The sequence below is a fragment of the Papaver somniferum genome, chromosome 10, assembly GCF_003573695.1.
Source record: "Papaver somniferum cultivar HN1 chromosome 10, ASM357369v1, whole genome shotgun sequence".
NCBI lineage: Eukaryota > Viridiplantae > Streptophyta > Magnoliopsida > Ranunculales > Papaveraceae > Papaver > Papaver somniferum.
The window spans coordinates 75,570,335-75,591,686 of NC_039367.1; the positions used below are offsets into that span (position 1 = coordinate 75,570,335).

At 37.4% G+C, this 21,352-nt stretch overlaps 2 protein-coding genes across 2 annotated transcripts; one reads left to right on the forward strand and one right to left on the reverse strand.

Moving 5' to 3' along the window:
* Positions 1-440: 440 nt before the first annotated feature.
* Positions 441-2,982, reverse strand: LOC113319501 (pre-rRNA-processing protein TSR2 homolog). The gene is made up of 4 exons (XM_026567752.1): positions 2,623-2,982; positions 2,426-2,520; positions 1,951-2,064; positions 441-963 (listed from the first exon to the last, which is right to left on the reverse strand). The coding sequence occupies exons 1-4, from the start codon at positions 2,807-2,809 to the stop codon at positions 769-771; spliced, it is 591 nt and encodes a 196-aa protein (XP_026423537.1). The 5' UTR covers positions 2,810-2,982; the 3' UTR covers positions 441-768.
* A 186-nt stretch (positions 2,983-3,168) lies between these two features.
* On the forward strand, positions 3,169-8,161 carry LOC113319049. Its single transcript, XM_026567347.1, has 10 exons — positions 3,169-3,425; positions 4,788-4,847; positions 4,997-5,036; positions 5,777-5,955; positions 6,112-6,150; positions 6,364-6,450; positions 6,620-6,680; positions 7,155-7,279; positions 7,621-7,712; positions 7,819-8,161. Exons 1-10 carry the CDS (start codon positions 3,378-3,380, stop codon positions 7,931-7,933), a joined length of 846 nt encoding a protein of 281 aa, XP_026423132.1. The 5' UTR covers positions 3,169-3,377; the 3' UTR covers positions 7,934-8,161.
* The last annotated feature ends 13,191 nt before the right edge of the window (positions 8,162-21,352 follow it).

The window sequence follows — 21,352 nt, forward strand, 5'->3', positions numbered from 1 at the left end:
CAAACTTCAAAACCACAAAGCTTAGTACACAAAATACCTTAGACATGTTATTTTATATAAATCTAGTATTTCCAAGTACAAATTCGTAAGAGAGTGCCTAAAAATCAGTCGTTGGCCTCGCCACGCCTATCATGAACCCCCCCCCCCCCTTAAAATTTTATACTCCCAATTAATTACTAATATCTAAGAATCTGTACTCCAAATGACCAAGATATATCTTGTGGGTGATGACACATGACTAAATGACTGCAGAAGCTTTGGCAACAATTTCTTCAACCCAAATTTGTGGAAACTAAAACCACTACAACGCGACACAAATAAGTACATGATCAAGATTCATTCGAAGTTGGGAATATATCGATTTCTCTCTCCTATGTTAGTGATGATGAAAGTAGGAGATAAGCAACGGAGGGAATTTAAGGAAGATAACTATCACAAAGTACTCACAAAGCGTACTTAACATTCAATATCCAGAAATACCCTGATGTCGTGTTTAGAGACAAAGCTCATTAATTGACAAACTTCAAAACCACAAAGCTTAGTACACAAAATACCTTAGACATGTTATTTTTATATAAATCTAGTATTTCCAAGTACAAATTCGTAAGAGAGTGCCTAAAAATCAGTCGTTGGCCTCGCCACGCCTATCATGAACCCCCCCCCCCCCTTCTTCCTTTATGCTGGCATGGCTATGCAGAAAAGACTAATAAATAACAAACAAAATTGGAAGAGTTGCAGAAACAGGAAAGACCATGATTGAGTTTCAAACTAATTTTGGCGGTTGCCCTTGTTTCGCCTAGGGGGGACGACAGACCATCCATCATCTGCTTGTCCTGTCTGGTTCTGATTATCAACCGATGTGCTATTTGTTTTTGAATTTGAGCTTGGCCTCTGCGGCTCATCTACTGCCATGTCTGATGCTTCTTCGTCATCAGAACTCTCATCCTCATTTTCATCAACCAACTGGGGAAATAGACATAAAAGTGTAGTGTGCTTAAAATAGACAACAATGAGTTTATATACCATTGAACTCCTGTTCTATATCAGATCATGATTCCAAGTAAAAAAAAGAGTAAAATACAGTTGACTGGAGTCCTCTTCTTTCCTTCCCTTCCATATGTAATCAAGAAACCAAAAACATCATAATTTAGGGGTTGAACTTGAGATATCACTTATCAGATGCAACAGTGACTGTTATAAATCTTATGTTCACACTTCTCACCAAGCATTGATGTACAACATGCTATAATGAGCAAACTCTAGATTTACGGGCATAAACTTACAAGTTCAAACCACTAAGCTACAACCAAAATGCAGCATGAGTTGGGAGCAATATGTATAAAGTCATTTCTCGAAGTCATTCTACAAAGGTGTATATGGTGAATCTAGTCCTTCAGTAAATGCATATATACCTCTAAAATTCTCAGATGAGGGGTAAGTTCTGTCACCTCAGATATTCTGGTGAATCTAGTAATTTGGTAAAGGAATATATACCTCTACAGCTTAAACCATAATTTTCTTTCGCCCTGTGCAAATCCTTCAGGGAAAACTGAAAACCAATCTGATAAAAGTAACTACAGCCATTCTGGTGAATAATTGCAATACAGCAATCAGTAGTACCTAAATGTCAACCGTATTACTTAGTCCACACTATCAGTAGCCATTCTGATAAATGTCAACCGTACTACTTAGTCAACACTATAAGTAGCCATTCTGAATTTTATGCTGATCCTTAACTATCAAGATTGTAACATACACACAACTATAAATCACATTTTCTGCCCAAGTTTGTGGAAACTAAAATTTCTAGCCTCTGCCAGGATCTACAAAGCAAGTGTGAAAACAGACAATACAGATTCCTTAACAAATTATATGTGCAAGTGTGAAACCTTGATGCAATCCAAAATATAACTTGTAGTGTAATTGAAAAGTAACTTTAAAATGAGTTACCTGTCTACTTTGAGAGACAGCTTGCGCTCCATTACTGGATATCCTTAGTCTTTGAATCGACTCATAATTTTCTTGCAGGCACTCTTCATGCATAATCATAAGCTCTTCTGCTATCTGCTTGGTCCAATAAAACGAAAAAAAAGCAGAACATCAGAAGAATAGATCTCTCTAAATCTCCCATATGCAACCAGCTATAGAGTACTGATAACAGTGTCAGTTGTTCCATTGTTTGTTTCTAATCTTTATCCTTTAGATTCTTATAAATACAAATGTATCACATGATCAAGGATCAAAATACCAAAATCAAACTTGCATAACGTTTCTGCTTGACAAATCTGAAGGTACATGGGCACAGCACCATCAGACCGCCACACAAACTCGGATTCTTAGATAACAATTCAAAGTAGATTGTTAAGCTTCAATACGTAAGTGAAAATTATAATTTTAAGTTTAAATGTCAATCTTCTACTCACACCTCTTTCTCGCTCCCATCGTCAAGCACAACATTGAATTCATCTGTCATGGTTTTGAACAATATCTTCTCCTCTAAATCATCAATATAAAGCGGCTCTGCCAAACAAAAACAACAGAAAACAACAGAAAGTAGAAAAACAATTATCAGCCCCTCTAAACCTGCAAAACCCCAACTATTATTTAAATCCCTAATTATACCTTTAGTTTGGGTAAACCAGGAGAGGATATCATAAGAGAATTGGTCTGATTTCTGACGAGAATCTCTTCCTCCCCATTCGTTTTGAATAGCCATCTGAAGAGCAGTCCACCGAGATAGAACAAGATATATGCCTTGAGAGAAGGCAGACAAGGATTGGGGAGTTAATGGAGGATTGTTAGCAGCCATGGTTTAGGGTTTACTCTGTGATTCCAATAAAGCTGCGAGCCTGCGACTTTATGAGCACCTTAAGATGTGTTTTTCACTGAGAATCTTTTCTGCGGCGGGGAGTGCGGCTTTGCAAAGATGATTACTACAGGGGACTAATTTAACAGGGTAGCCCAGTTGGTGAAGATCTCGTAAAAACCCCGCTCGCAAAAAATTAAAAAAAAAAAAGAAAAAAAAAAAGAAAATGAAAATGAAACCTAAAACACGTCTGAGACAGCAAGTGCAGCCAATCAAAACATGACGTATCATCTAATAATCTGACGTGGCAAACCTTGCAATGCCAGATAAAACTAATTTTTGATAAACGGAGCTTACTTCTGTATAAACTAAACTATTAAGCAGGGTAGTTCAGGAATTCAGAATAACACCGATATTAGAAGCGAGAAAAATAAAAAACTTGGTATAGACAGACTTTCAGTTGAATTTCGTCTTCTTTGGATCTGTTTCTGAGTGTCTCGTTGTTCCGGTCTGAATTTTGTAATGGTTGAAGTTTAAAACTCTTTGAAGAATTAGAAAGAGTTATTAAGAAATGGCTGCACCTTTCTTCTCTACTCCTTTTCAACCCTATGTTTATCAGGTAATCTTAGCTTTCATTATAATCATGTTTCATTATTTGAAGATCTTTGTCTGTGTGGAAAATTAGGGTTGTTTTAGTCAATTTTGATGCATTAATCGTTGATTTTCATGTCAATTGAGTAGTTCCTTTTTTGGGATCGTGATGTTTGCACATGTGAAATTGCACTGGAATGTTTTTCTATGAAGAACTAGAGATTCAGGGGTAAGTTTTATAGCGTTGATCAATTTGAAGTGAAAGTAGTGGTGAATGTTAGTTTCCCCTAAGAATTATTAGATTTTCTTGGAAGAGGATTTCTCAAGGTGGAATGTCGTATTATGATCACACTGAATATGATAGCCAAGAAAAATCACTTGGATGTGGGGAACTTTCTACAATGAATTTACATACTTGAGGTACTGATAACAGAGGAACCCTAGTAAACCAGCTGTCACAATGAAAATGTATTTAGATCAAATTCATGATTATTTGGTGCTTCACTGCTTCAGAATCTGAATGGTAGGTTTTAGTTATGCATACACGGACTTACCTTACCTACCCTCTGGCGAAAATCGGAGGTCTTAATTCACCATTTTGAAGAAGGCTTAATTCTTAGTAAAACTTTGAAGATCTCTTAGACGGTTCATTCCACTTCAATGAGTGGAAATAATGTTGGAATAAAAGTTTGTAGTGTTTTGGTAATCTCGTCTATATTACGTAACTAGGCTTGTTCCTTTCTTACTCACAAACATAACTAGGCTTGCTATTGAATATGTGTAATTGTAAGATGGAACTGGATGTTGGGTGTGTGGTGTGGGTTCCATATTCAATGTTCTGAATCCATGGATCTCTGCCACCCAGTTTCTGTAGCTTTCTGGTTTGAAGAAACAAATGCTAGTGTACAGCATTGCTTCTGGAGCAATGCACCTTTCTATGCACCTAATAGTTAGAGCAGTATCACAAAAGTTCAGCACACCTCCTTTGTACAATGAAGATACCCTGCTTTTTTAGTTATCATTGTTGGGTTTAGAAGGGGGAGTACCATTTCAAAATTCTTAGTTGGGCTCTAAACTGAGAACCCAAAGATTGGCCCACGCCGTATTTGATGTTGCAGTTTACTTGTGTCGCGAAGATAATTTGGCATTTGTATGATCATCCGGAGTTGCTGTTGCTGATAAGCATAAATCTATGAACTGTAAATGTCTAATATCCTTCTGTGAGTTTTTGACTTTTACTTGGAAATTTGAACTAGAATTTGTTGTTATTGACTTGCATGGTAGAATCTGCTTTTATCGAAAAGATTATCGTAATGTACGATGCAAGTTTTTAAATTGCGTTGACTTGCTAGTTATTGGTTAAACTCATGAGAATTCATCATTGACTCAGAGTCCCCAAGCAGCTTGCGTACCTTTTCAAATTTTGGGAGGCGAAGCTCAGATTGTACAGGTTGTTGTTAACTATTTGTTTGAGTTTTGGTGATTGATAAGTTCTTTGTTGATCCATGGATCCCTCTCCATCTACATTTGTTAGCGTGTTTAATTGAGTATAAAGTTTCGACTTATGGATACCTGCTGTCTTTGCTCTGTTATTATCAGATTATGTTAAAGCCACAAGAGAAGGTAATTGCAAAGCCTGGTAAGTTTTACTGTGCTTGGCAGTAACTTTGCTGAATTCTGATGTCAACATTATTGTGGGAAGATTGCTTTGATCTCTTCATTGACAAAGCTTCAAATAGTCTGGCACTAGGGCTTTATTTTTTGAAATCAAATGTGGATGAAACTTGTTGACCACTTTTCATTAGTATTGGTTGATGAAATGAATTCTTTAACATGAAATTGCACATTCTTAATGCTTCTTATATCATTTATTTTCTTGCAGCAGATTTGTTAGTATTTCCATTTAGTTAGCTATAATCTTTTTAGGAGTTTCCTTTTAAATTATAAATAAAAGTAAGTATGAGGTTAGGCAGTTGTACAACATAGGGCAGTGTCTTCTTTCCACCACCCCCACCCCATATCACGTATCAAAGTCACAGACTAATTTTCATTGTCATTTAGGAGCAGCTTCCATTCTTCTCTTTTACGTCACTATCTTGGGCCGCTTATCGAAATAAATAAAACGGCCGATACTCTGTGCTGATTGCAGATTTAACTGTTGACTTCAAAAAATGAATTAGGCCCGCATAAGCTGCTGATTTTTAAAATTAAAGACCTTCCTTATATGGCTTAGTTCATTGTAACATAATTAAGTTAATATATGGATCAACGTGCTTTTATTTTATGGATTTGAATTTTTATATTCTTTTCTTTTTCTCAGAGGCTACTGAAAGGCTGTAGTTAATGTTAAACTATACATCCGACCTTGGGCTATTGCAGGTTCCATGTGTTACATGTCTGGGTCTATCCAAATGGACAACTTGTTTCTCCCTGAAAATGAAGGAAATATATGGTACTGGCTTTTTGGCAAGAATGCAACTAGCGTAGTTTTTCTCAATCAAGGTGCAAATGATGGTTTTGTTGCAATTGCTGCTCCTTCCCTTGCAAGGATACTTCCGGTTCGTGTTCTTAAAGCATTTCTGGTTTATCTAATAGATTCAATATTCAAATTGTGCATTTTCTGCTCAATGACTTAGTGGCAACACACTTTGTAAGTTTAGGCAAATATGTTTTGATAATTGTGGATTAATTGCTCCATTCATGTTTCATTACAGATTGATCTTGCGATGTTTGGTGGACAGCTGTTGTGCCAGGTAGAGCTGATTTACTCATTACGTTTATTTAGTTACTGTAAGAAATTGGATCACCACCCACCCTCCTTTCCTTTGCACATACATATGCACAACCACACACCTAGTATACGTGAGATCATGAATTATGAGTTAGTCATTCATGTTAGCAGAAGATGTAACTATTTCTTTGCTTCTCTACCGTTGTGTTTGACTTAGTTGAAATGGTTTCTGTAGCCAGATGCATTTCTATGCTCTGTCAATGATGTGAGAGTCACTAACTCGATTGATCAAAGGGTTCGTAATGTTGTCGCTGGACCAGAGGTGAGAAAATGGTTTCTCAAGCTGGAATTTCTCTGATTATCATTTGATAGTCGAAAAACAGATGTCAACGGCCCTCGTGTGCATCTTTTATTTGTACTTTCAATTTCATAATTTTTCTTTTTCTATCCAAATACACTTTTATTTTAAGATTTTGCTCAAAATCTTATAGGTCATTCTGAGACAGAAGATTGAAGGTCAAGGTCTAGCTTTCATAGTTGCTGGTGGGTCTGGTATGTGCTCTGCCCATCCTTTGTCATTACATTTCAAGTTTTTCGATATTATTTTAATACATTGTCATTTTTGTAAGTATGTAAAGATAGACTTAATATGTGTTTTTACCTTTGAAAGCATATCTGTCAGTTGTTATAAGTTGATGTTGGAGGTTATATTTGTAATATCAGGTTAGTCCATATTGTTGGTAACAGGCCAAAAAAAGGGTTCTCTTTATAGTAGTTGGATATAGATATTAAATATTATCATGCCAGGAAGATATGCCACCAATTTTTGTGCCGGCAAAAGAACTGTTAGTTCCCATCTGGTTACTCAGCTAGAAATAGATGTGTTTTGAATGTTTGTCTTGTTGTAGTATGCTCATGAAAACCGAAATTGTGAACAGGCCGCGTGGTGAGGCCTGAAGTTTAAATATTTTTGGTCAGCTTCTATATGTACTAACTCTGGAACCTTCTGGATTCCTCCTATTGCAGTTGTCCAGAAAAATCTTGATGTTGGGGAAGTACTAATTGTTGATGCATCTTGCATTGTTGCCATGACTGCTACAGTAAATTTTCAAATCAAATCCACTGGTCCCATAAGAAGGATGGTCTTCGGGGTGAGTTACTTTTTTGACCTTTTAATCTTTCAAACTTCTCCTGTTTCTTTTCCTTTTATTCTCTCATCTTGCCACTACGTCCTCCTTGATAAGCGTAAAGGTGAGTGTCCTGTGGAATATTATGGGACAACTCTCACTTTAGTTGCTGAAATCCAGCTTTAGTTGTTCTACGGACTTTAGATTTTACTAAATATTGAGAGGATGAAATAAGCACAGTATGTTAGTCGGTTCCGTTCAGTACTGACAGGAAATATCTCTTTTGTCTGAGTTGAGCATTTTCTGGGGTTAAATTTCAATGATAGACCTAATGCTGATTGTTATTTTTGAAATTTCAATGTCAGGGTGAGAACCTAATTTCAGTTGAGCTAACTGGCCCTGGCATGGTCTTTCTTCAGAGTTTGCCCTTCTATAGGTTTTCACAGCGAATTGCAAGGTAACTTTCATCTGCGGCAATGTGATTTCTCCAAAGAGCATCACCACTGATTAATTTCTTTGAAGTATATTCTTCTCTAGTTTTGACAAAGCCTTTCTGCTTGCAGGGCCGTTACATCACCCAACATGAGGGAAAATCCCAAGTTCTTTATTCAGATAGCCATTTTCTTTGTTCTTGCTTATGTAATGATTGTATCATCCTTGATCTTGACAGACATTTGATCTCTCTCTCTCTCTCTCTCTCTCTCTCTCACTTTTTGTTGTCTCTTTGTTTCTTCAAATTTGACCAATTTTCTTCATAGTTTTTCATAGAAATAGTGAAATACTAAGTGAGCCCTAGAGTCCTAAACGGCAGTGCTCTAGTTAAAGCTCATTAACGTTATATGGTTGTGTTACTTGTGTATGTTATCTTAGGTTGATAATAAGATTTGAATACTAATTCATAGTACCCTAAAAAGTCTTCAAGAACCTAATAATTCATTCTATCCTTTCTAAAAAAAAAATTACCGACTGATCCCACATTGTATTGACTGGGTCTTGGTCATACAGATTTCATTGACAATCAGTCATGTAGTAGCTACTTCGCATTATGTTGACTTGACCACAAGGTTAAGAAGAGATCCAGAACTTGGAACTTAAAAAACACCTAGCTTGGTCTCATCATTAGATTTTTGATTAACGAGGTTGCTGGCTTTTGGTCTGACCGTTAGATTTATCTTAATCTAGAAATTAACGCCGTTTTGGATGAATGAGGAATCAAATACATGGAAATTCAGGCAAGTCTCAGATAGTAATTGATGCTCGTACAAACAGATGGAATCTCCAAAGATGCAGGAAATACATCTCAGAGTTTACTGAAATGTCTAATAGACACTCAGTTAACCCAACTAGACAAATCAGAACTAATGTGCATCTCCGATGATGGAGATCTGACATTTTAAACCTAAGGGCCTAACCCCAGTTAACTGAAATGCCGTATCTTAAGTCATTATTGGTTACTTGTCACTATGACACTATCAGCCACAATGCGATATTAGTCATAACATGAATTTGCTTTTTACTTTTTCATTTGTTTTGGATTTAAGATTGAATATTCTGAATATCTCATATCTCTTTCAAACGGGAGCTTCAAGCTTAAAATCTTTACAACGGTTCAAATGAAAGTAAGCTTGACATGTATGGTAAATAACTGTATGGTATATACGAATAGGATTTCCTAGGATCCATCTATGATCGAAGGGGAAGCAACCCATCATGTCAACAGAAGTTTAGAATGAAGGGGAAGCAACCCATCATGTCAACAGAAGTTAAGAATGAAACGAGGTAAAGATCTTTCAGTACCGGGTAATCAATTGCGTTTTTCTCTCCTGCCATACTTCTGTTCATGCAATGATTTATACTAGCTAGTATGGTTTCATGAAGTACCGTACAATTTATAAAGAACTTGTTTTCATATACGAGCTATATAGATAATGAGGGTCAGAGACAAGACAAACAAGTAGTATGGGCTTTTTAATAAAATAGCCATCTTTTCGTACTATATTTAAGAATATGGCCGTTTGTTTTTTTTTTTTTGAATCTTTCTATAAACTGGCCGGATTTGACATTTTCTGTCTCTACTGCAGTTAACTGTCTACGTGTTAGTTATCTACCTAGGAAAAGACATATAAAACCTCACATGATCCGACTAGGTTGAACCTAATTAAACAGAACCAAGAGACTGAGTCAATCGACTCACTATCTAGCTAAACCATGACCAGTTCATCTTCTTCTTCCCAAAACTGTAACATTTTCTTCTCCAAATTGGATCCAATAAATCACTATCAAGAACCCTGATCAACCAAATAATACAAATTAACGATATTTAAATTAAATCATTTTTATCAATTGAAGGCCCAATTGACCTAATCAACTATGAACCCTAACTAATAACACATGCAAGAACAAACAGGGGATACTAATTCACATTTGATAAATACCCAATAGTAAAACTTAATCAAATCAATCAGATTCCCATTATTCATTAATCAATTGTTCAATTACAAATAAACATCAAATCAATTGTTCAATTACAAAAAAACAACAAACTTAGAAAACCCAAAATTGCCAACATAACCATTGAAATCAATAGAAATAAACCCTAATCAATTGTTATTTCTTCTTCCATGGTCTTTGTTATTACCATGATCAGATCCTAAGTTAGTAACTTTTGAACGTCTGCTACAAATTAATACGAACTGAATCAACAGAAACAAACACCACCCAACTGATTAAATTAACCCTTACCCCAATTAAGAGTGTCGTCGCTGGAAGAATGAGGATTTGCTTCCATCGATTGAACAAGTATGGTTAATGGGTGATGAGTTTGCTGCCATCAATCGTGGTTGATGATTTATAGGAGCATAAAAGAAAAAAATGGTACGTGTTGTTTTTGAATGGTCAAATAGGGAATGATTCAAAGTATGTAAGGGTTTGGAAATTTGGATTGATTTTTGCCGTGAGAACAACCAAGAAAGAGAAGAAGGTTAGTTTAACGGAGGAAGAAGAGAACAATAATGGCCGACGAATTATATCAAGGATATGGTAGTAATTTTAAGCCAAAAATTGACTAAGTCAAGTTGTTTGACCATGCTGTTGGGACCGGGTGAAATAACTAACGGAATGGCTAGTTTATATAAGTTTTCAGAAAAATGGCCGGTTTATTAATTAGGGGTCAAAAAAACTGGTTACTTTATTAATTTGCCCTAGTAGGGGCATCAGTGATTGAACCTAGTAGTACTATTCTTCACAGCTTCATTGATTGGATTGAATTAATACCAATATACCATCAGCACTAGAAACTAAGAATCCTAATGCACAGAACTTGGCACAAAGGTGTTCCTCAAAGTGGGATCTAACTTGGCGTCATAAAGATGTGCGAACTTGCCAAGAATGTTGCTTGCTAGAAATAAGACAACAGAAAAAGTAAATGTAGTATATATATATATATATATATATATATATATATATATATATATATATGAAAAATCAAAGATTCGCCATTTTGTAAAAGATTCGGTTTACCTAGCCTTTAGTTTGATGATGTCAGATCTCAATTATCCCGGTGTTATTAGGCCGTGGATTCCCTTTTTGAACTCGCAGTGCGAGTTCAAAATATTTTCCTTAGTCACCTCCTCCAAGAGGATTTCGTACTATTAATTCTGATGGTTCTTTTTTGAATAATAAGGGTGGAATTGGTCTAATTATTCGTGACTTTGCAGGTACTCATTAAGGATCAAAATGCATCTATCTAGCCGCGGTTTCAAGTCCAGAGCATGCAGAGTGTAGGGGTCTGTGGGAGGCGATCTTATGAGCAAAAGAGATGAATTTGCAGAAAGTATGTTTTGAACTAGACTCTCAGCTGGTGATAGAAGCAGTTAATAATGATCAGTATAATTGTGACTGGCGAATTCATAATTTACTTAGAGACGTCAAAAATTTGCTTAAGTTTTTTTATCTCCTGGCAATATGTTTATGTGCCAAAGGAAAAGAATAGGTTAACAGATGTGTTGTCTAAGTTAGCAAGAGTTGATAGGCTAAACAATGTTTGGTTATTGAATCCCCTAGTATAATTGTTGTACAACTAGAGGAGGAAGCAAGTCATGTAACTCTATAAGCTTTCAATATATCTTTTCTTCTAGTTTCAAAAGGAAAAAAAAAACAAAACAAAAACCAGATGGAAGGGTTAGGCCTATAGCCGTGGGCACAATATGGCGAAGACTGTGTTCGAAATTGGCTGCTAAATCGGCTTGCAAAGACTTGGCTGCTTATCTTGGTGATCACTAGTTTGGTGTTGGTGTCCCGTGTGGTGCTGAGGGCATTCTTCATGCTGCGAACATACTTTTGGAGATGAAAGGTACTGACCATGTAATGTCTATGCTTCTAATTGAATTTTCGAACGCGTTTAATATGGTTGATCGGACCACGTTAATCCGTGAGGTTAGGCTGATATGTCCTAACATCTCCAGGTGGGTGGAGTTCTGCTATGCTTCACCTGTGAGATTACATTAAAATGAATTTGTTCTTTCATCTGCCCTTGGTGTGCAGCAGGGAGATCCCTTGGGTCCTTTGTTGTTTGCCTTGGTTTTACACCCTCTTGTGAATATGATCTCAAGTCAATGCACCCCATACTTCCACGCCTGGTACCTTGATGATGGTACAGTTGCAAGTGACACCGTAGAAGTAGTTAAAGCCCTCTCGATTATTCAAGCTGAGGGTAACAGTCGTGGTCTTCATCTCAACATTAATAAGAAAGAGTTGTTCTGGCCATGCACTGATCCAAGGAGCCAAGCAAAAGGTGTCTTTCCAGCCAATATTAGTAGGCCTTCCTGTGGCGTAAAATTGTTGGGGGGACCTGTAAGCCTCGACCTGCAGTTCTATGGTGATCTAGTTAAAAGGAAGATCGACAAAACCTTGCAGCTTATGGAGTCTGTTAAACAACTACAAGACCCGCAAAGCGAGCTGCTACTGATGCGAAGTTGCTCAGGTGTTTCGAAGCTCTATTTTAATCTTAGAACAACTAACCCCGCTGCGCTTCAACAGATTACCCACTGCTATGATTAACCTCTGATTCAGTTTCTGCGACACATAGTAACAGGTGACGGTGCGGGGTTTGGCCCCTTACAACATCGTATTGCTATGGTGCCTATAAAAGATGGTGGTCTCGGTGTTCTCACAATGGCAGATTCGAGTACCTTTTGTTTTCTGGCTTCCTATTTTCAGTCTAAGGATCTGCAGGAGACTATTTTTAAAATTTCTCCTGGTACAGATCCTAGCCGTGCCTATTTACACGCTTTGTCTCAGTTCACGCAAGCTTGTGGACTATCTTCTTTCGACATCAATTCTATTGCCACCCGTCCTATGAAATCTCTGGAAAATCTGTATTTTGATGTGGTAAAGAAGGATATTCCCGATAAATTTTCTATGTCTGAGCGTGATTCCATTCTCTGGCAATGCAACAGACGTGACCATGCGCAAGATTATCTCAAGGCTATACCAATAGGTGGGCTTAACCAAACTCTTGGGCCTCGGCATTTTAGGGCTGTTGTTTGCTACAGGCTTGGTATTCCAATTTTCACCGGCATAGAGGCTTGATCCTGTTGTAAAAGGAAGATGGATGATTTTGGTGATCATGCACTCCATTGTGCAAGTGAAGTGGGGAAAAAGTTTAGGCACAATTTTGTCAGAGATGTCATCTTCGATATATGTTACAAGGCAGGGGTTGCGGTTAGAAAGGAAGTTAACCTTGGCTTTTTATCTGACGATGCAAAGGCTCTAAGGCCCACTGATATTATTGTCTATAATTGGGAAAATGGTCAAGATGTTTGCTTCGATGTTACAGGTGTTTCACCTTTTGCTGGTAACAACGGTCGTGTGTTTACTCCGGGAGTTACTATTTCTGATGCTATCTCGCGTAAGCACACCAAATATTTGGATAAGTGCTCAGTTCATGGTTATGGTTTTGGAGTGCCTGCCTTTACTACTATGGGTGAACTTGGTGAAGACATGGTTGTTTTTCTGAAGAGGTTGAGAAATTGCATAGCTAATTATGACCTTAACTATAAGATTGGCAATTCTCTTTTTTATAGATTATGTATTTTCATTCAAAAGGGTGTTGGGGCTCAACTTGTTGCTAGGCTTCCCTCCACCGATGTTGTATCTAAATTCTATTTTTAATAATATGCCTCGGCGACTCCTTTTTTTTTTTATTAAAAAAAAAGATGGAATCTCCAACTACTGAGACATTGTATGGATTCAGAAACAGTAACTCAAATAATGGGATTAGAATCCCTCTTCAAGGAACATATCAACTTAAATGGATATTTATCAGATAAGGCGAGTTCTCTGTTAACTCTATCAACAAACAAATTCTCAAGAAACATGGAATTAACACACAAGTTATGACAGAGAAAGCAATGGATCGGTTTCTGGCATAGAAAGTCTCCCGAGAGAATTCTTATTTTCTTGTGGAAAGAAATACGTGGAATTCTTCCTTTCAGGAAACAACTGGGGTCTTTCATCCCTATAGTACCCTCTATGCATGAGTTTAGAATAAACATCGGAGCATCGAGCAGTTTGGTTTGCTACAAATCCTTTAGCTGACTTTTCTATGCAGCTGTATCCCACAATCCGACAATGGATTATCTCTTGGATTGATTGGTATATGGTTTGATTATTATAGGGATGATATCATACTTTGGCAGCAGATCTTGAGAAGTAAATGCAACTGTGCCTTCGATAAATATCAGCAGAATCTTCATGACACTCTGCACTACATAAATATAGTACATCCCAGATTTAGAGGTGAAATAAATAGAACTACAAGTCATGTATATTTTTCTGCGAATACTAATGCTGCTCTACCTTTTATGCTATGCATGACGAAACTAGTTATAAAATTTATGTTGATGTCGCATAGCATTTGAAATCAAGCACTAAGGCAGTGGGAATATTATTTTTTGACTATGCAGGTACCTTCCATTATGTCATGCCCTTCAACAACCCAGCCTTGCTGAAGTCATAGCCTTGCTGGAAGCTATAAAATGGTGCAGAGGAGCTAAACATCAGTATATTAAGGGATAATAATAACGTAGTCCAGTCAGTGAACAGTGTTATTAATAGAGAGTCCTATGGAATAACTGGAGTATTATTTATGGATTGTAAATACCTACTCCAGACTTCTGATAAGTGGAAATGTATCTATGTACAAGTACAACGAATGGCTGATGCACTAGGTAAAGAAGTGATGCAGGGTTATAGGATTAGACATAAAACTGAACATGAAAACTCTCTGAGTTTAACCTTTTCTTTTTCATTCAAAAAAACTGTCGGCTAATACATCAAACGAACCCTTAAATAGAACCCTAAACTTGCAAGCTAAGAAAATAAAAGATAAACCTTATAAGAAAAGATAACCCTTATCTAAATGCTAAAAGACCGTAGACTCTATAGAACTCTAAATGTGAAACAAAACTAGTAAAATAATAGAACTCCAAATGAATAAAACTCTCTACTTGGGCATCTTAAACAATATTGGTCTCGGGCCTCCAAGTCCAACTCTTCTACTTCATCATTCTCCCCAGCTCAATAAAATTCGTCCCTAATTTTTCTCTCTTCTGCCTTCCCACGGTTGAACACAAAACCCAAACCTATACTTATCAAATTGGAATGAGTTAGCAATAATGCCAACACCCCATTCTGAAATTCTGCATATACTAATCTCTTGAGCAAGCTAGTCGAAAACCCCCGGCAAACAAGCAATAATTTTCTTTTGTGTTTACCATGTACACTTTTGTACCATCGATCACCATTTGCTTCCGTCGTGTACTTCTCATTAATCTGATTGATAGTTCTGCCAAAAACAGTGACTTGACTTGACTTGACTTGATATTAACAAAAAGTTCATCCCCGTCGCGCGCTCTTTGAATGACCTCTGGATATGGGCTTAGGAATGCGATAAACCCCTCAAAGTTGGACCGATTTCCCTTGTCGATGTCAAAACAGTGACCACCATCTAATGTTTTGTCGGCACGTTCCCTTCCCTGACTTCATTTGCACTCATGTACGACACAAGTGGACGAGCAAACTGGCTCAAAAACAATTCAGTTAGCCAACCTACAGGAATGAAACCAAACTCCAAAACTTTTATACTCATCACAAGTACATTAATGCTGCACGTCTTAGGTTGCTTAATGAGGTCTTCTCGATCATGTTCCGAGCTTCCAAAAACGCTGTTACTCCTAGGTGTAGAGACTCCGTTTGAGCTGAGATACATTAATAATCCCTTGAAAATGTCCCTTGCATCTAGACTATCGCTCAACCCATCGAGTAAATCAAGAACAAAACCCGTTTTGCTTGCTTCTTTCTTCTTCCCTCGGTCAAAAACAAGGTCAAAAACAAAATTCAAAGCTCTTGAAATTATAAAGCACAGCAGACAACGAAGAATATTGTTAAGCCAATCATATGATTTTCCTGAAGTTTTGCCACGATCAAAGACAAACATCACAAGTCGAACTTTTTGCTGCGAATCCCAACACCTTTGAATCGCAGACGGTGCACCTTTGTAATACCCGTTATTCTTGCTCTTATGGTTACCTGTAGCTAAATGAATTCCATGCAAATCATGACAAACAATTAAATGTGTTCCCTCTGCTACTGAAACATCAATGAAGAAACACAAAGCATGCAAAATTTCTCTTGTTTGCAATGGATTAATGGATTTAGCTAGTGAGTGTTTTGCTGAGCCATGTGCAGCAGTGGCTTCTTCAACTTTAAGCTTCATCTCTACCTTCTCACATTCCTTCAACTTCTTAGTAGTATCTGGATGAAAACAATCTAATCCTATAACTTTTGCAAGCCAATTTTGTTGTTAAGAAACCTCCAAGCCATAAACCATCTCCCTCACTTGGTAAAAATAAAACTATTACCGGCATGGATGGTAAGATGTCTTCTGCAATAACAAGTGTTAGATGCGCAACCGTCCATCCGATACCTGTTGGCTTAGACCATTGCACAAACATATCTGCAAGCTGAAAATCACTTCCGGGATATGGTGTGCTAGAAACACTTGCAAAATTTCTGGACAACTCTTCTGTTGTAGCTTGTCTACAGGTGTTTGATAAAATTCGAACTTTACTTTTATAATTTTGTTCAAGTATTTCCCTATGACCCCTATGACGCATCCCTGTCATATAGAAGTTTGAACTCCAAGGAATATTTACAATCAAACGTAGAACTTGATACTTATTAACATAATCACATAGATCCTTAGAGGCACTTACCACGGTTGCATCTTCTCCCGTAAATGTATCAATAAAATCGGCTTGACAGAAAACTTCATCCGGGTAAGTATCGTAGATTGGTGGTAAATCCCAATCCACAATAGCTTTGTCCTCCTTTTTCTCACTTACGTAGAATATGTTGCGGCTGTAACAATAAAAAACACTCAAAGAAGATGTGAAGATGTTAGAATTAAAATTTCTGGAAGGTAAATAAACACTCAAATGGACAGCAAACAGAAGACAGAGTCACGTGTTCAACACGCTGTCCTTAACACAATAGTTGACCGGTACGCCTCAAGAATGAGTGATGCTTATACCCTGTGGTCAAGTTGTATCCAGGATAAAACTGCCTGATACAAGTATTGTTAGCACTACAATACTTGCCCACTCATACGAACTTAACAGCAAAGCACGGAAGAAAAGAAAAGACCACACAGAGGGAGAGAGACGAAAAGAAGAGGATATTAGCTCTTCTGGACACGAAGAGAAATGAAGAAGAAGAGTTCTTTTTATAGGAGAACAGAGGAGGTGAAATCAATGCATATTAATGTGCAAAATAATTCTGCATGCGAAATAATGCTGTCAAGATGTCGACATAATTCTGTCATCAATCAGTCAAAAAACGGTAAGAAATGTCGACATCCATGCAAATAAATTCGTTAGAAAATTTGTTTCCATTAAGACAATAAATTCGCCCAGGTCACACGCCCCCCACATTTAAGAAATAATTTGTTTTGATTTTCAAAACGTTTTAGGAAATAATTCAAATTAATTATGTCCAAAAATGATAAGTCTTGGTTGACCAGTCAGTGACGGAGGCCCGAGCCCGAGCCATACACCCAGGCCTTAGTGGCGACAAAAATATTTCTCCCCACCCGTTCCACCCACATTGTTTTACTAACTATCCATAATGGAATAGCTATATAATGGACTAATTATCTAGTTATACCCAATGTGGGACTTTCATTCACACATATGAAAATGAGTAAGTGCCCTTAGAGACCCAAGGTCCTAAGTTCCATTCCCACCAAGACTATAAAACAAAACAATAAACTCATTTTCTCCAACAATTCCCCACATGAATGAAATACCGACAAAATCAGAAAACGGAAAGCGAGAAATACCACTTAGGCAAGAGGTGTCCATGAGGTCTTGAACCTTTGCTTAGTGAGAAATTGCCGGAACTGCTTGATGGACAGTAAACGCGATGTCTTGAACTGACATCGTTTGGTGTAGTCCGCGATAATAACCACACGTGATATTTCTCTAGGTGCTGTCAAGTTCGTTTCGTTGTGTCCTTTTTGGCCCTGGACAAATCCCGTTTCTCAGAATGCTCTAGAGAATCAACTTTATTCTCATAGGAAGTGACCCACTTCCACATTCAGATAGGTGAGTTCCATCAAGAGTGTTTACTGCTACACCCCACTTCAATCTTAAATTGAAATTATAGAACTCATTAAGACTTAGTTTAAAGTCATCCTTCTCATGCAGTCACACTATCACGTCTACACCATAGGGAAGGGGCAGAGAACGAAATTCTCTGATAGTGTTTACCTTGACCCACCACAAATTAGTTTCTCATTCAAAACCTTGATCTTGGGATCTCCAATCAGCAAGGTTGAGTATCATTCATGGCAAGTTTATTTAATGAGCCTAAGCCCCATCCCCTTAGATGCATTATTAACTATCTCCTTGGACAAACCTTTCGTCAAAGGGTCCGCGATATTCTCCTTGGACTTGACCCGATCAATGGAAATAACGCCTTTTGAGATTAGTTGTTTTAGGGTATCGTGTCTTCTCTTTATATGTATATACTTCCCATTATAGTAGCTGTTTTTAACTTTAGCTATGGCAGATTGATTATCACAATGTATAGATATAGCTGGCACAGGCCTATGCCAGAGAGGAATGTCTTCTAAAAAGCATCTTAGTCATTCGGCTTCCTCTCCTGATTTATCTAACGCAATAAACTCAGATTCCATAGTGGATCGAGCTATGCAGGTCTGTTTGGAACTCTTCCAAGAAACAGCCCCACCTGCTAGAATGGAAACATATCCACTCGTAGACTTGGACTTCTCTGTGTCTGATATCCAGTTTGCATCACAAAATCCCTCAAGGACGGCAGGATACCTTTCATACTTCAAACAAAAGGTCAAAGTGTATTTCAAATACCTCAACACTCTAAAAAGTGCATCCCAATGTTCCTGCCCTGGATTACAAGTATACCTACTTAACCTACTCACAGCATAAGCAATGTCTGGGCTAGTACAGTTCATCAAATACATCAGACTTCATATAACTTGAGAGTATTCAAGTTGTGATACTCCATTACCCCTATTCTTTTTGAGTTTACAACAAGGATCATACGGAGTATAAGCAGGTTTACAATCAAAATGATTGAATTTTCTAAGCACAGATTCAACATAATCAGATTGACTAAGACTATAACCGTTAGAATTTCTTCTAATTTTCATCCCTAAGATTACATCTGCGGGGCCTAAGTCTTTCATGTCAAAGTTCTCATTCAGCATGCTCTTAGTGGAATTAATTACATCCATGTTTGTACCAAGTATAAGCATATCGTCAACATACAAGCATACAATCACACATGCATCATTCACAAGTTTAGTATAGACTCACTTGTCAGATTCATTAATTTTAAAACCACTAGAAAACATTACATGATCAAATTTTTCATGCCATTGTTTAGGTGCTTGTTTCAATCCATACAAAGAATTTTTCAGTTTACAAACTTTGTTTTCACAACCTTCCACTACAAAGCCCTCAGGTTGTTCCATGTAAATTTCTTCATCTACTTCACCATGTAGAAAAGCTGTTTTTACATCCATTTGATGTATCTCTAGGTTATGAACCGCAGCTATAGCAATTAACATCCTAATGGAAGTAATTCTCGTAACGGGTGAGTAAGTATCAAAGAAATCTACACCTTCCTTTTTTTGTAGCCTTTAACTACTAACCTAGCCTTGTATTTTTGAATAGTTCCATCTATGTTACGCTTCCTCCTAAAGATCCATTTACATCCTATGGCCTTACACCCTGGAGGTAAATCTACTATCTCTCATGTATCATTCTCTTTGATGGATTCCATTTCACTAATACTGGACTCTTTCCACCATGGAGCTTCCGGTGAAGTCATGGCTTGTCTATAAGTCTGAGGATCAAACTCTGCTAGTGTTACGAAGTCAGGTTCAAAGGAGGTTTTGGTTCTAGCCCTTTTACTTCTCCTAGGATCAGTTTCTACTTCATCTTCCTCTAAAGGTAAAGTCTGACTGGTTGAAGGGACATCTAGGGGATCAACACCTCTCTTGCGAGAGTCAGTTTTTAAAGGAAAAACATTTTCAAAAAACACAGCATCCCTAGACTCCATAATAGTATTCACACCAATTTCAGAAATATCAGAACTCACAACCATGAACCTATATGAAGGTGTATGCTCAGGATACCCTATGAAGACACAGTCAACGGTTTTGGGTCCTATCTTGGTTGCTTTAGGTTTAGGGATCTGAACCTTAGCCAAACACCCCCACACTTTGAAGTATGCTAAAGAAGGTTCTCTACCTTTCCACAATTCATATGGAGTTTTATCTGATCCTTTAAAAGGTACTTTGTTCAGGATGTAGCAGGCTGAGAGGACAGCTTCCCCCACAAGTTCGAAGGTAATCCTGAACTAATTAACATGGCATTCATCATCTCCTTAAGGGTACGGTTCTTACGTTCAGCTACACCATTTGACTGAGGTGAATAACGAGGGGTAACCTCGTGTATTATGCCATGTTCTACACAGAAATCTCCTATAGGAGTTATGTACTCACCACCACGGTCAGACCTAATTGTTTTAATGGTAGTATTCAATTGGTTTTCAACTTCTAATTTATACCTCTTAAAGGCTTCTAAGGCATCATCCTTACCTCTAATCAAATAAATATGACAGTACCTAGTACAATCGTCTATAAAGGTAACAAACCATTTCTTACCACCTCTAGTTTGAACCGATTTCATGTCAACTAGGTCTGAGTGAATTAATTCTAAGGGTTTAAAATTTTTGCGAACATTTTTGCTAAAAGGTTTTCTAGCATACTTTGATTCTACGCATATTTCACATTTGTGTTCCTTTTCCAAACTAAATTTGGGTATGCAGCCTGCATCATCTAGTTTAAGCATTAACTTATAATTAACATGTCCAAGTCTACCATGTCAAACATTCAAAGACTCACAAACATAAGCAGAAGAATCATTCTTATTCATAACAGCAGAATTTACATTAAACTTATACAGACCCTCAGTCTTATAACCCTGCCCCACATAATCCTTACCCTTAGTTACAACACATTTCCCAGATTCTATTACAATTTTAAAACCCTTATCATCTAAAACAGCACAAGAAACAAGATTTTTGCAGATATCCGGAACATGAAGAACTTCATTCAATGTGAGAGTCTTTCCAGAAGTGAATTTGAGCGCAACTTTTCCTTTTCCTACAACCGCAGCTGCAGATGAGTTACCCATATAGATTTTTTCTCCTTCCCCTACCTTATTATAGGAGGAGAACATATCTCTGTTTCCACAGACATGTTTGGTAGCACCAGAGTCTACCCACCAGTCGCTCACATTTGTTACCAAATTGACTTCAGACACCGTGCCAGAAAATTCATCTTTGTTGTTTTCAACCAAATTAGCATTATTTTTCTTTTTAAGGTCCTTACGATTTCTACAGTGAACCGCCATATGTCCAGGATTAGCACAAGCATAACAATCACCCTTAATTTTATTAATGCTAGATTTGGGTTTCTGAAACATACCT